This window comes from Molothrus aeneus, chromosome Z (assembly GCF_037042795.1).
Source record: "Molothrus aeneus isolate 106 chromosome Z, BPBGC_Maene_1.0, whole genome shotgun sequence".
Lineage (NCBI taxonomy): Eukaryota > Metazoa > Chordata > Aves > Passeriformes > Icteridae > Molothrus > Molothrus aeneus.
Window position 1 is genome coordinate 53,762,567 of NC_089680.1, and position 16,371 is coordinate 53,778,937.

The 16,371-nt window shown below is 38.1% G+C and overlaps 1 protein-coding gene across 1 annotated transcript in view; it reads right to left on the bottom strand.

Annotated features, from left to right (window-relative positions):
* The window catches only part of PRDM6 (PR/SET domain 6), a 74,959-nt gene that overhangs the window by 1,029 nt on the left and 57,559 nt on the right, over window positions 1-16,371 (bottom strand). Inside the window, exon 6 of the mRNA XM_066569670.1 lies at window positions 5,990-6,166. Coding sequence (XP_066425767.1) covers window positions 5,990-6,166 — 177 coding nt within the window. The remainder of the gene's footprint in view (window positions 1-5,989; window positions 6,167-16,371) is intronic.

The following is a 16,371-nucleotide window of genomic DNA, read 5'->3' on the forward strand; positions in this document are numbered from 1 at the left end:
AGTTTAATGGTACCATGTGATGTGTTATCTCCAAAAAAGATTTTCATAAAAGTATCACTCCAATGAATTGTTCATCTTCAAAGGAGAAGTGAGAAAAACAATGGACTCAGCTAATTCATTTTAATCTTTCTCTCTTCACCAATGTGAATGATAGAAAGTGAACTGTCAGTGATCTGCTTATTAAAAAAAGAAGATATTTACACGCATGTATAACTGTGGATATTCTTCACATTAATAATTTTTGGTGATAAATTTCTGCTTCAGGACTATTTAGCACAGACATTACAGAGTCATTCATCCAGCTTACTGTACCAATCTAAAATGTCAACACTTTTAAGTTGTATTTCCTTGATTGTCTTTCATGGAATATTTTTAGCATCCTATGCCACTGTTAAAAACTGCACTGTGATCTTGACAAATGTAAAATGTCAGCTTTAATGTATCAGACCTATCAGCTCAATGAAAATAACTCAGAAGTATTGATTACTTAATGATTTTTGAGGTATTCATTAACGTCTATGTGCAGATCATCCACTCTCCAGAGCTCCTGAAGTGCTGATGACACATTAGTGCACTGCTGATTGTTTATTAGAAAACTGATTACTTACTGGATTAGTGTGTCAAAATATACTACCTTTCATTGCCTGACAAACTTGCAAATTATTGTATTATTTTTATATACATACATATATATCTATCACAGAGGCATTATAATCAATTTTGAGGCTGGGGGGTTAACTTAGTCTGTATGAGATATTACTGTCTACTTGAACTTGATAGTTTGGTTATTTTGATGTCCACAAAGACAAGTACTTTGCTTGATGAGTAATAGGAGGGTTGGATCCTTGCCTAAGTAAGCTGTAAGTGATACAGTTGCAATATAACCTATAAAATCAGGTGTAGCAAGCCCTGATTTTAAGAGCCTTACCAAATAAAGGAAATACAGGCCAACAGGATGCCTAGGCAGCATTAGTGACTTAGATAAAGGCTATAGAGTGATCAAAAGACAGTGTTACCCACCAAAACCATTTGCTGTGGCAGGCCTCCTTATCCTTCCTGGGGCTTGTCTGGGAGGCTGGAATTGGGCAGGCATTCACTCAGCACCTTGCATTGTTAGTGAAAGTGCAGAGCAAGGTTTACCACAGTTCTTTAAAATACAACTTCCCATCCTTTTCCACAAGATTCCTCTGTTGTAGGAGTGCTCTACCTTCCCAGCTACAGGCTGATACACTAACATCAAGCACAGGAAAGAGGGATGCTAAAGAGAGAACAGAAAGGGGATAAATCTCTTGATACAAGCACCTACCCTTTATGAATAGGAAAGCTGTGGGTGCCAAGTGTTGCTGCTGGTCAAACTGCTGGTGATGTCTGCATTTACACAGCCCTTGGGCAAAAGTCGGAATAAAGCCTCTGACAAGGCACTTAATTGTCCTGTCTTTCTCTTGTACCTGGATAACCTTCAGCTATTACCCAAGGTGCCTGGGATTTTCTAGATACTTCCAAATCATGTGGGTAGTGCTTTCAGGACCATAGTTTTGGATATATAAGTACCTGGCTTATGGGCAGAGATGTGTATTAGGCTCCTGATTCCTCTTTTCAATGTGGTCCAGAGAAGTTGTTGCTGGATATAAACTGATAGAAAAGGTGAAGATAATAGTGTCACAGCAGTCAGCATTACTGTCTCACAGTAGGTAGGAATGGGAAGAAGAGCAGGAATATTTTTCTTCTGGAATTTGATGTACTCTATGCAGTCTCTCCCTCTACTAACCATTCTTTCCCAGCCCATCATAGTAGAATAACCACTCCTATAAGCTCTGTCCATGACATTGGTGATTTTTTGTGTGCATGTTCCTGTATGTAACCCAGATGTGTTTGATGTTGTGTTGGAAAGTTGAACAGTAGACAAAATTGTCAGAAAGGAAAAAGACTCCATAGCTCATGTGACCACACACCAAGCCACTGTGGGACTGAGCCCAAGCCTGAATGATAGACACACCAAATTTTGACTAAGCCTGCACTGTAGATACAGGTATTGGCAATAATGACACTTATCAACTGAGATACAATTTAATTTCCACTTAGGGGCATCTGGTGGCATTTGAATGGAATTTAAACAGCCCCAGGTGCATATAGGTCCAAAGCAATTCCAAAGTCCTCAAATAATTAGATACCATCAGTGAAAACTGGATCCATGTTTCCTTCTTTTACAATGTCTGTGTACACTGTAATTGTAAGGAGCAATGTCCTAAAGCATTCAACCTCCTCATCCTCAAGGCTTCACTCTGCTACAGGGTTTCCTGGTATGATTTGCTTGGGTGGAGGTGGTAAACAGAATTGTTCTTAAGTTCACAAAGTGCACCAATAGTCTTGGGATATTTCTACAGTACTGGGGTTTCTGATTTTGTTTAGATAGCCCTCATTGTTACTGGTCTGCTTGTTTGCTTCACAGTGCTTTCAAAATATTGACAGTGAGGACTGGTTTAATTTGCACATTTTGCCAACCTCTGTGAAAGGCTTTGGGTGGAAAAATGCTGAGGGCCTATTTTAGAGAAAAAGACATTAATTTGATACTCTCAGATAAACATTTTAAGATTTCATTCAACAAGTACATTTTTAAACTCCTTTGGAAGGGTATCAAAAATCCAAGAAAAACTATCAACCAAAGAGAATCCCTCCTGACAACTCTGAGATGTCACTGCAGGTACAACATACATATTCAACCTAAAATGAATGCTGACCAGTTTTGCATTTCAGTAAGTAACAATGAAAAATATGTGAGCTGTTGGAGGCTGAAAGAATATTTCCTCTTAATTATTTTGCATTGACTCCTAAATATTAGGTCTTTGAATAAGCCTGATTCTGTAGGCAAATGAAAATAGGGAGGGGGTGAGAAAAAATTAAGAGAGGTGACAAATAATTTTCCTTTTTCTCCTGCATTTTATTTTACTTAGGATCTTTGTTCCCAGACTAGCAGCCGTAGTGGAGACTTCAGTAAGATAAGAATACACAAAGACTTTACAGTGGTGAGGCTGGCTTGATAGCTTGTGATGACATGAAAAGTCAAATTCAGCTAAAGCTTTGACTACAGATAAACTCACTTAGCATTGTTATCTTAATGAAAAGAAAATAGAAAAGTCTTCCACCATACATCCAAAGTTACCTAGGACCTACAAAGAAAATGGCCTCTCACAGAAAAAGCTTTTTAACCAATCCCAAACATCCTCTCACAAAACAATTAATCTAAAATATTTTTTAGAATACTGTCACCAGTGTTCACCATTTTTAAAACCAGCTTCTATAAATAATATGCATACAAACATACTTAGCGTTTAACATCGCTGATTTAATCCATGCTGAGTGTAATTTGTCTATAACCACATATGAAAACAGCCGCCCTATTGCATTAGAAATCATGAGATTGCATTCACAGCAGAAGCACCTTCAAAATTATACCTGTTATTTTAAAATAACTTAGCTAGAATTTAAGTAAATTATCACTATCCATGCATGGCAATTCTTTCTAATATTAAAAATATTAGTTAAAAGAAGTGTGTACATCATCACAAATACAAACTTCTCTGAGGTACAAAAACACTGTCTCAGTTGGCCTTTCTGTCTTTTTTTTTTGGTTTTGTGTGTAAGTGTATACTGAAAATTATTCTTAAACAAACATTTTAAACCTAAATTGCATGATCAAGAGACAGATACTTTGTTTGTTCTATTTATGGTTCTTGCTTAATAGAATTTGTTGAGGGCCTTTTTCTAAACTTTCTTAATACCAGATCTTGTGCAACCCTTTTCCAAAGGAGGATCCAAACAGTTATGAGACATCAAGATGAGTTGCAGCTCTTTCTTTTTTCTCCAGCAGAGATAATAGATTGATTTCTAGATAATTTTCTGCCCCTCCTCTCTCAAATGCAAGTAGTCCTGCATGAGAGACAAATCTGCCCTTTTGAACAGCTTGCAGGATCAAGATTCATGTGTCCTCTTATCTGACTAGCAAGGATGGGAAAAACCTGCAGCTCCAGTTCCAGTTTCACACGAAGTTACTAGTCAGCTTAGTGAAAATACTTCAACAAGCCTTCCAGAGAGAAAATGGTGCTACTGTTTCTTGTACTTGAGGAAGAAACTAAAGAAACACCTTGCACAGTTGAAATGATGCCATACATCATAAACAACCAGTATATACACTTTTTTTTTGTTGCTCTGTCCTTCAACTTAAGGAACAGTCAGATACATCCTGGAATACTGAAATGCTTCCACTTGAGCAGGGCAAAACATAACAAACAAACAAACAAACAAAAAAACCAAAAAGTCAAAAACCCAAAAAAAACCCCCAAAAAACCTAACCGAAACAAAGCAAAACAAAAAACAAATCCCAGACCTCTTGTTAGTTGTATTACATACATTAAGCTCTTTCACAAATGAAATTATGCTGTAATCAAGTCCATTTTTGAAAAGGGTAAAAAATTAGTATACCAAAGGGGAAAAATAATGACTCTAAATGGGGCAAAATAGCAGATCTATTGGAAACATGACAAAAAGAGGATGTTAAGGAAAAAAATTAAGTGGAGTCAACAAGGTTACACATAAGTAACACCTTAACATTAAACGAAATCTATTTTCCATTTTGACCTGGAAACCCCTTCCATTAATTACTAAAATCTATTTACACAGCAACTAGATAAAATCAATCTGATTGCTCACACCATTTTTGGCTCACTTTCTGTGAGCTCTGAGCATTCAACAGACTGGCTCAAGAGAAGTCAATATTTAGATGTTCTGAGTCTCCACGATATCCTAGCCATGATTCCTGCCATGCAAATTCTTCTTCTGGATAATGCAGCATTTTGTTCCTGGCTCTGCCCCCTTGCCCCCAGCAAAGACATGTATGGAGGCTGTGCTTCCTTCCAGCCTTATATGGAGGCAAAGTGTGCTCACCAGTATCTCTGTTGGGCTGTTATGAGGGGTTCTGACAGGCCCCACGGCTGAGCACCCTTACATTAACCAGATCAAAAGCACTGTCTGGCAAAAGTAGGAAAAAAAGTCAAACAGAGAAAAGTAGAAAGAGAACAGACATTACTCGGAGAACTGGGAGAGACACAAACCTTCTTCTACACTTATTCCCCTTCCTCCTAGGAACATCCAGGAAGCTTCCAAAAGAAGTGATATCGATACATTAGGTGGAATTGCTCCAGTGACCACATATATATACTCTGAGCCTGTCAGTTCAGCCAAGACAAAGACACAAATATGGGATAGATTTCTTCTGCTTTGGAGAGCACTTCCTCTTTAGTAGGCAGAGTCTTCCACAACAGAAGATAAAATATCAGGATCAGCTGTACTATTGCTGGAAATGAGCACTGCTGGAAGATTTCTGAGACAGGTATGTGCTTAGCTTTAATAACAGTAATTGAAAACTTCAGAAATTAACAATGTCTGTTTAATGTAAAATCATCTTTATTAGGTGACATTTTTTTTCTTATACTTTGGACAGCTGAACACTTTAAATTTATTACTATGATCTTTCAAAACTTATGCCACAGAGTTACATTTTCTATTCAGTGATTCTGAGACTAAAAGAAGGTGCATATTCCCCCCCATATATAACTAGAGCCAAATTAGCTTTTAAGTGAAACTCCATCTACCTCAGCATATAGACATCAAAGAATCATATTAATGTTCTTACAGCATGGGCTGTCTCAGTCTTGATCATATTTTCAGCTGTGGTTCTCTGGCAGCAGCTTGCCACTAATTAAAATAATCAAGGTATCATTAGAGAACAGAAAATTGTGAAAGGCTTTCAAGAAACTCAAAATCAAAGCCACATAAATTCTGATTTTAACAGCATCACTAGCTGTTTTACCTCATGGTCTGACCTTGGCTTTCAAGGGATCACCTGTTGAGTGCTGTTGATGCTAGTGAGCAGCAGCAATGCATTTCCCTCTCTAGTCTCAGCTGGCAAAAGCTGCTGGCTTCAAGTACTTACTTGAAGGGCTTTTCCCCCGTGTGTGTCCGGATGTGGTTGTTGAGCGTCGTGGCTCCGGCGAAGGCGCGCCCGCAGTAGCCGCACTTGAAGGGCCTGTCGCTGGAGTGCGTCACAACGTGGTTCCTCAGCTCCGAGGGCTGTGAGAAGGACTGTGAGCAGTGACCACACTGGTAGGGCCTGCAGTGGGAAGGGAAACAGCAACATCAGTGCTTTCTGTTGGCACGAGCAGGAAACCACTTGGGAGGGGGCTCCTGATCTTCCCAATGATTTCCAAAGAGAACTGTGGACGCTCTTCTGGGTCTTTCTTGGGAAGCACAAACCCAAAACTTCACAACCTCTTTAACAAATGTGAAATTCTTGGGCAGGAATTAAAAGAGAGTCTATGGGACCCAAAAACCATAAATCAGCAAACTAGTGAGCCTGCACTACACATCTGTTTGACTTAGTTCTCTCAAACTCGACAGTACTCCTGAGTCAAAAACAAAAAAAAGATCTGCACACGTTGGAGCTGAGGGACTCATGTAATCCTCTGTCCGCTGGTGTGAGCTACAGTCTTACTTGCAAATGCATATCTGATGGTTATGTGCACATCCTGTCATTATTCTGTGGTTATTCACAATTAAACTCCTCATATTGCTTTGGATGGTTTTAGAGATCACTTATTTCAATATGAGACTTGGAAAAAATTACTACTGTAATACAATTATCTTTCTGTTTTCTTATTTCAGTTGACAATCTTTACATTTCATTAGCATTTTTTCTCCCATCTAGATTGAAAATGTCTGTTTTGGTGATCTTGAAAGGAAACCCAGAACTCAGGTTTTCAACAACACATCATGTTAAAAATAAACATAACAAACAAACATACAAAACTGACTGATATGTTACAAATTTAGAACCATAAGAAACAGACTGCAAACACAGAAAAAAAAGGATACACAGCAGCAATGTGAGACTGGTCTTCTGAAATGCTAACTAAAATAAAATGCCAAGAAACCACGTCTATATATTTCTCTTTAATAAAAGTGGCTTTATATCAAGACCTTACTAGGGTTTTTTTTCCATTTCACATTTGTTTTAAGTTAGTAGCAGAGTCCTAAATGATTATCAGACTGCTTGCTAAGAAAATTAAGATCTTTTTTCTGGAGGGATAATAATGATTTTTACCCTACACAGCATTTTAACTCTTGGTGTCTGCGTTTCAAGAGCCAATGGCCAACACAACTTAATTGCTCGCTCCGTAAAAAATGTACACGTTTAAATGGCTAGAAACCAAAACTAAAGGGAAAGAGACAATAGTGACCAGGCATGTACAATTCAATTAAGTGCAAAATAAAGTGAACTATCTCATTTGTCAAGCGAACTGCTTAATTGTGGCTACTTGCATCACTGAACACAAATACTATTATTTTACAGTGCTTCAGAGCACTGAACCCTGATTGTAGAATTTTTTAGCTTGATTAATAGCTCAGTATTCATCAATAACTCAATAGCTTACAATTTTAATTACTTGCATTTGAAAATCTAACTACTCTCTAACAAGTTTGAAAATAAGATATGAAAGCTGTGGCCCTTAAAGATGCACAGAAATATGTAAAATAATATTTTAAAAAAGCAAAAACCAAGAAAGTGTTTTTCTGTTTCTCTTACTGAAAGACAAGTAGTAACATGTCCAGTTTTACCTTTCTTGGAGTCCAAAGTAAATTTGCACAGAAAATATTTATCAAATTTGGTATGAAATTTCAAGAGTTGATAGGGATAATTGGTGAATGTAGTAATCAAGCACTTTTAAGCAAAATAAAGCAATAATATAATCTGTATCCAAGAAACATTGATTTTTTTAATAGTGAAGGAGACCATTAACATCTATTAGCCTCTGGTTATCTATTTTTAACAGCAACCACAAAAAATGATGCAATGCCACACAAAGCAAATTAATTTTTTTATTTTTTAAAGCAATAAATAAATCAATGTTATTAACTTAATGCAGTGAAAATTCACACTGTAACTTGTCTGCAAAGAGTCAAAATTTCAAACCAGATATAGGTGAACATTGTGATGCCAAACAATATGGTTTCATTGGCTCAAAATAAATGTCTTCTTTACAAAATACTCCGAATATATTTCATTGGCTTACACTCAAGCAAATCATCCCTGCAAAAGATCACCAACTGTTAGATCACTTTGACTCCATTTTTCTGATTGATCCACATCTTGAGAGAAAAACTGTTAAAGAAGTTACCCTTCTCTTTGCAGAGGATGAATTTATGCAGTTTATATCCAAGTAATTCTAATTAATGCTAAAATGCCTAATTTTTTTAAAGCTTAGATAAATGGCATACATTAGGCAAAATTAATTTTAAAAAGAGAGCCTAAAAATGCATTAAAATACTGTAACATCTTAAAAATGCTCTAATTTGCACAATTGCGGATTTAAATATTCCAACTTCTGACAACTTTTGGACACTACTATTTTTCAAAAAGAAAAAAAATAATTACATTCAATAAGTACAGAAGTTATCATTCTGTTCTCTGGTAACAATTTTCCTGTGCTCAGAATTTTTTTTCTCAGAAGAAAATAAAATCAATATGTTATTTTTCAAAAAAATGAAAGTGGTGCTGAAGGACTGAGCACAAGCTGTGCTCGGTTCAGTGAGTACATTGACATGGGCAGAGCATGCCTGCCTTTGATGTAGCAGTTATGTCTTCTGCCATCACTTTTGTCTGCACAGGGACAATGAATTCAGATGGTGACCTCGCTATAACAGAGTTTTGCAGACAAGGAGGAACAGCAACAAAGGGACAGAAATGTTGGTCTTCATAGGCTGTGCTTTCAAAAATCCACTGCTGGACTGAATGCACTCCCAGCTCAGAAAAACTCATTTCCTTGGAATAACCAATACACGTATTGTACTTTCTTGAGCTTCACAGTATCCATGTGAATCAAAATCTTACAAGATATTAATTTTAAGTTACAGTTAAGAGCAGCTAAACTGGTTACAGCCATGTGCAGATGAGAATGATGTTTCAACAATCATCAAAAGTAGTTCTAATGTTTTTAATTGAACACCTAGTTACATAGGAGCTTTTCGCTCCACGTCTTTCTTTTTTGAGCTTAAAGAAGGGAAATCTATGTACCCAGAAGAAAATTTTCCTGTTGGAAAAATTTTACACTGTTGTTATTAATCCCATGCATCATCAATAAGCTATCTAGGTTTACTGATATTCAGAATCCACCAGCTTTTTCTAGAAACCTTAATCCTACAGTCTCTGACTCTATGATGGCCCATATAGGAATACAGGCCATCCAAACTGAAAATCTGAGAGCAATTCTAATGTAATAGTTTTCAGGTTTTGTGGTAATTTATAATTTGAGCTTTTCCAAGTTGTGCAAGACACATTTTCCAAAATGAAAACACTATGGAATAAATTTTGCTCTCTAAGCTAGACAATCTCTTGAATGATTTTGCTCTTTGGTGAGGTCTTTTCCTGTCTTAAAATTTCCTAACTTTTGCAGGTGATATTTTTCTGGGTGAAACTATATCATATATGGGATCAGTACAAAAGTCAGGCTTCCCTATATGGCTTACTGAACCCCACCAAAATTCATGCTTTTGGCAAGGAATATAGAACCCCTAATATGTACAAAGCAGGTTAAAAGAATAGAAAAATCCATATGCTTTCATCTGAAATAGCTACTGAGAGACAGCTGTACATTTAGGTTAATTCTTTCTAGATTTTCATTTAGCAAACCTGACATAGCTTTATTTGTCTTTTACTATTCCTCTGCCAAAAGAATATATTTTCCAAATTCTAACTCCTAAGGGTATCTAAGTGTTATAAATTTATTTTCTACGTCATAAACTATTAACTCTTTGAATTATTAGAACCTTGGAAAATCCAATCATTATTTTCCACTGCATTTTCAAACTATTTCCTTTATGATTAACAGGTTTTTAGTGTGGCCTTGTCAGAAATGAATTTGCTTTTTTCAAGGGGCATATGGAATTCTGGTGTAATCTTAGAAGAGAAATTTCTTGTAAGGGCAAGTTCCTGAATACTTGTAACTTTGTCATTGAAACTCAGTCCAGTGAGACAAAATAGCACAGCACTGTATTTATTCTTTTCCCTCAGAAAGAGCTGGAAAAGCGCCAGCTGAAAGTAGAGACTGGCATGTGATTGAAAGTGTTTTTCTCCCTGTTGATGACTAAGAAGTAAAAAGCCAACATGATCATAGAGTTATAGAATGGTCTGTGTTGAAAGGGGCCTTAAGGATCATCTTGTTTCCAACCCCTTGCTATGGGCAAGGACATGGTGAAATATGGGTCTCCTCAAGCCAGGTCTCATAAGTTCTTGGAGATCTATTTCACGCCCAAGATGGCTCAGCTACCTTAGAAGGCATAAAATCAGCAGGATGGCTTCTGTGGTAGTGTTGGAAACAAAAAGGTTTTAATAAAAGGCAAAATAACAAAACTCTTTGCGGGGAAAAACTGAACCAGGTGCAAAAGGTCCTTGCTGCCGGTAAAACACCTCACAAAAGCAGTTAGTTTCTTTGTTCTCTTCTTTTTCTAGTAAATTGTGGCTCCTGTCCAATTAGCTATCCTTAAGTTTGAGGTGAAGACCCCCAGGTCCTATGAGATGTCTTTTCACTTAATAGAGGAGAGAAACTTCTGGGCTTATTTCCTTTTTAAGGGAACAAAGGATATTTTTGTCACTCCATCAAGAGGGGGCACATTCCTATAGTACATCTCCACTCAAGACCCCATCCTATTTGGCCTCGATCATTCCCAAGACAGGGCATCGACAGCTTCTCTGGGAAAATTTCAAGTCTGTCTCATTACCCTCACACTAAGGAATTTCTTTCTTACATCCCATCAAAATTTACCATCTTTCAGTTTAAAGCCATTATCCCTTGTTCTATCACTAAATGCCATCACAAAAAGTATCTCTCCAGATTTCTTGTGGGCCCCTATGTGTACTGAAAAGCTCATATAAGGTGTCCCTGTGCCCTTCTTTTCTCTACCCTGAACAGCCCAAACTCTCTCAACCTGTCTTCATGCCTCTGATCATCTTTGGGATCATCCTCTGGACTCTCTGTAGGAATGTTGGAATCCCCAGAGCTGGATGCAGTGCTCCAGGTGGGGTTTCACAAGAGTTGAATAGAGGGGGAGAATCACTTCCGGCCCATACTGCTTTTGACACAGCCCAGGACATGTTTGCCTTTCTGTGTTGCAAGTGCACACCTGGCTCGTGTCTATCTTCTCATCCCCCAACATCTCTGAGTCCTTCTCCTCAGGAATGTTCTGTCCATTCTCCACCCAGTCTTAATTTGTGCTTGAGATTGCCCTGAACCACTTTCACTTGCTCTTGTTGTATTTCATGATGTTCACCCAGTCCCACCTTTCCAACCTGCCAAGGTCACTCTGGGTGGCATCTCTTCCATCCAGCATGTCACCTGCCCTGCAAAGCCTGGTGTCACCAGGAAACTCGCTGAGGGTGGCCTTGATCCCACTGTCCCTGTCACCAAAAAACACTGCTGCGCTAAATAGCATCAGCCCAAATAGCAACCTCTAAGGAATATCTCTAGTCTCCATTTGGAGACTGAGCCATTTACAACTCTTTTGACTGCAACTTTCCTGCCAATTCCTTATCCATTGAGAGATCTGACTATCAAATAAATCCATGTCTCTTCACTTCAGAGACAAGGCTGCTGGGTGCAAACACTTTGCACAGGTCCAGGTAGATGACCTCAGTCTCTATTCTGTATTCACCAGCTCTTTAAACACTGCTGTAGAAGGTTACCAAATTTGTCAGGCATGACAAATTTGCCCTTAGAGAAATTGCCTTGGCTGTCATCAGTCACCCCATTATTTTCCATGTTCCTTAACCTAGTTGCAACAACCTAGTTGCCAGGGGGATTTGCTTCATGCTATTGCCAAGTACCAAGGTGAGACTGACTGCCCTGTAATTCTCCAGGTCTTTCTTTTTAGCAGTGGAGGTTATGTTACTTCTTTTTTGAATCAGCAGAACTTCACCAGACTGCCATGACCTCTCAAATATGACAGACAGTGGCTTAGCCACCTCATCCACCATTTCTCTCAGGGCATGCACATGCTTTTCACCAGGCCCCAGGGGCTTGCACATCTTCGAGTTCTTTAGATGGTCTTCAATCTGATCTTCTACAGCTGGCAGCTCTTCATTTTCCCAGTCCCTGCTTTTGCCTTCTGTGACATGGGTGGTGTGATGGGAACATTTGCCAGTTAAGTTACTGACTAGCTCAGCCTTTGCTATGTCCTAGGTCACCAGGCCTCCTGCTTCCTTTTAGAGAGGTCCCACATTTCCCCTGGTCTTCCTTTTATCACTAATGTAACAATAGAAGCTTTTGTTGTCCTAGATGTCCCTGCCCACTTTTAATCCTATCAGGGCTTTAGCTTTCCCAAAGGGATTTCTGGCTGCTTAGACAACCTGTCTGTATATCTCCCAGGCTACCTGTCTGCACTTGCATTCTCTGGAGCCTTCCTTTCTGTCTTTGAATTAATCCAGGAGTTCCCCATTCATCCATGCAGGCATCCTGGTGGTTTTTCCTGACTTCCTCTTTGCTCCTGAGCTTCAAAAAGGTGATTGATCTCACAGCCTCAAAGAGTGGGACACAGGGCTCCCTTGAATCCAGGACAGCATTTCTCATTGTTATAGGGTGGAGGATGCCATGCCACAGCCTCTGCAAGAAACCCCACAAGCAGTGCAGTTTGAGGTGGGGCCAGCATCAGCTTTCAGGATCTGGCCTTTATACAATGCACAGCTTTTTAAGAGCCCAGCTGCAGTCAGAGGAGTTAGGTCACAGTTGTTCTCAAAGGAAGGTATTTTTGAGGAATGCCTTCTTCTAGCAAGTCAAATTAAGGCTGGAGAGCAAAGTGACACCTCAGGATACTCCTAACTTGCACACAGCAACATCCCAAGCATCAGCAGAGCCATGGGGGTTACTTTCACTGCCTCTGGACTCCACATCCTCTGCCAGGCTGGTGCTCCCCTCAAGCAGCACAGCTGCTGTCCTGAGCACCTCAAGCACCATGCAGCAGCAGGGATGGCAGAGCTGGACCTGCTGGGAGTTCTGCAATCATCTGTTACAAATGCTTGGGAAGAAACCAGCCAAAGCAGAAAGCCAGCATTGGAGCATATGCAAGCTTCTGAAGCTGTCAGGGAGAGTTTCTGCTCTGTAGACCTGTTATTGTTACTAGCTCTGAGTACTGGGCACTTGCAAACCTTTATGAGAAGATTATGCAAGAACCAGCATTAAATTCAGCATGAAGTTTACTTTAACAGAGCAATACTCAATACACAGAAATAGACAACTCTTACTCAAAACACTTCTTTTTTAGAAGTCTGTTTTGGAGAGGTTCAAATCAATTAGTGGACTTGGGGAGACCATCAAGGTCAAAGACACAGAACCTATAAAGAAAATATAAACACAAAATGGACTAAGCCATGATATTAGAGAAAAACATCTATTAGGCTGATAACTTCAACTTCCTGTTAAGAAAAACAAAACAAAACAAAACATGCTTACTATTTAATATTGAGGTGATATTGCAAAACATGAGTATAACATCTTTTGAGTAAAGAAGAATTGTGAGTGCCAGATCACATCCATAATCTATCATCCATGAACACATTTATGGAATGTGCTTTCCCTCAGATTCTCAGCTTGAATCCCTGGCAATCAATGAGAATATATATCATACAGATGTACAGGTTGTTCATGAAAATATGCCACACAGAAGTCTTGAGAACTGAAGCTTTCTGCCTTCCCTGAACGCCAATGAACTGTGAATCTGGTGATCAGAGTGATGTGGAAGAGTGCTGTCATTAAAAAAGACTGTGTCATTATCAGAAAAGTGGTCGCTGTTAAAAAAACCAAATAAAAATTGTTCATTGTAATAAGGAGTTTTGGTAACCCCGTTTTTGAGCCTTCCAAACAGGATTGTTAGGAATTTCTGCAGAAGAAGGGAGGAAATAATAATAATAATAATAATAATAATAATAATAATAATAATAATAATAATAATAATAATAATAATAATAATAATAATAATAAAGCCTAAAAACTTAGAAAAGAAAACAAACAAACAAACAAACAAACAAACAAACAAAAAAACCACAAAAAAAACCAAAAAAACCCCATCCCAACATAATTAAAAAAAAAAAAAAAACCAAAAAAAACCCAATGAAAAATATTTCCAACTCTTGCTTCCAGAAATATCGTCTCAAACTGTTTCTGTCTGGTCAAGGCTTAAGCAAGTCTTAAAGGCTCAGAAGGTCCCTGAATTCAAGATTTTACAAATTTAAATTTCCACCTCTCACACACACTTCAACTCCAATTACCATTAATTTCAAAGAGAAGCCCTGAAAAATATAACAAACTTAAAATTTTTTGGTGGAAAGAGACAAGTGTATAAGTAAACCAGTAAAAAATTAAAAGATATTTTAAATTCAATTCTTAATCTTTAAATAAAACAAAAAGCACAGCAGAAGATTTTAATAATTTCTCCTACTTGTGATTCATAATGTTTTAAAATTATTTTTATTTATTAAGTGATCTGCCTGATAAATAGGATCATTTATTTCTTACTACTTCATGGAATTACGTGTATTATGGCCTATTTATTTCTGCTCTCATTTAGATTTTTTCTTAATCTCAGTTGTTGTATTATCTTTGTTTGGATTTCTCAAGCTTCAAGTAGTCTGCTTTTCTTGTATTTCAGACCATGAATCAGACTCCTGTACAGATTCAAAGGTTTTTTCCCTGCACGGCACTGTTGCAAAACAAATACTAAGCCAGAACAGACAGACTGAAGTCTATTTCCTAGAGATGATAGGCCCTGCTGTTTCAGTCACATCAAAGATGCAGTGGCTGGTGTGCTTACAAATTGCTGACAATAAATGAGGAGTTGTTTATCAGCTGGAGCAGTGCTGCAGATGTCATTGAGAAAATAAAAACCAGAGAGCTGCATCCAGTACTTCGGGCTGGCAAGCAGGTATTCTTCACAAATCATACCTTACTTTTGTGTCTCCTGGAAATTTTGTACAACACTGTAAAAATTTTTCATCTAGAAAAATGCAAAGTGTTTAAGAAACCAAAGGCCACTTTTTTCTAGACACTGCATCACTAAGTAACTGGCACCCACTAAAAGACAAAAAGTTTCCTGTGGTGTAAGCTCAGACTGTGAAGGTTTCTAAGCAAGGATATGATAACCGAGATCCTAGGGCAGTTATTTATGGTAATTTCAAGCATGGAATGAATTGCAACGACCTTAATCATAGCAAGATGATTTCCTACTATGCCCTAGGGTATTCTGAGCTGACAATGCTCCAGACTTTCCTGAGGAAGCTGTTGGCTGGGTAGGCACAGGAGGGACTGAGAGGTAATACACGGTGAATCAGCACCCTATTAATGCGAATGATCACTTTTAAGACTGAAGACCAGAAATCCAGTCCGTGTTTCAGACAATATTTGACACAAGCTGCTTAGGATGAAATAAATAAAAAAAGAATTAAATTAACTTAAAAAAATTAATCTCTCACCTCCGCGATGAAAGATCTAATGGTAAGACAGATTTATCCTCATTTTCTTTCTCTGACAAAATAAATATTTAGCTGTCACTTAGAGTGGAGAACAGTGCCATTAAGAGAGACCCTTCTTGCATTAACTATTATCTGCAACTTGCTTCTTCACAAAGGAAGTCACTGGTTCAAACAAAGGATGAAATCTAGGTGTCACACCTGATTGGGTGTATCACTGAAAAAGTATGTGGAGGACCTAACAACATGCCTTTTCCAGTGTCTAGACTCTTCCAGGATGCACCATTTTATGCTTTACAGTATGCTTAGGATTCTTTAATACCAGAAACACGAAAGTCCATGGAATGTAGGAGAGCAGACCTTTCAGGACCCATATTCTACATTGTGACACCTAAATTACCAGTTTTGTCCTACAGCTTCCCTAGCAAGGCATTTGCTTCTGCTGAGGCAAGCATGAAATCCAGAAAAGTGTTGAAAGGGCTTGTTCACATTCACAATATTATCAATTCTTAATTTTTATTAATACTAGCTTAGAATCTAATTAGTCCCTAACATGCTTGAAATTTCTTCTGGAAAAATGGACTTATTCTCTCCATACCCATAGCATCACACAAGCATATGTGTACATGTAAATAGTACACAAAGTACACGAGGAGACATAGACATGCACACAAACACATACACAGACTCAGTCTTTGCTGCTTTTTTGGTAGTGGTATTTTTAACTCTAATTCACAGTTAAATGCTGCTTTTTGAAACACCTTTCAGGGATTTAGCTGTTATGCTCAAATCTGCACAGCTGAAGA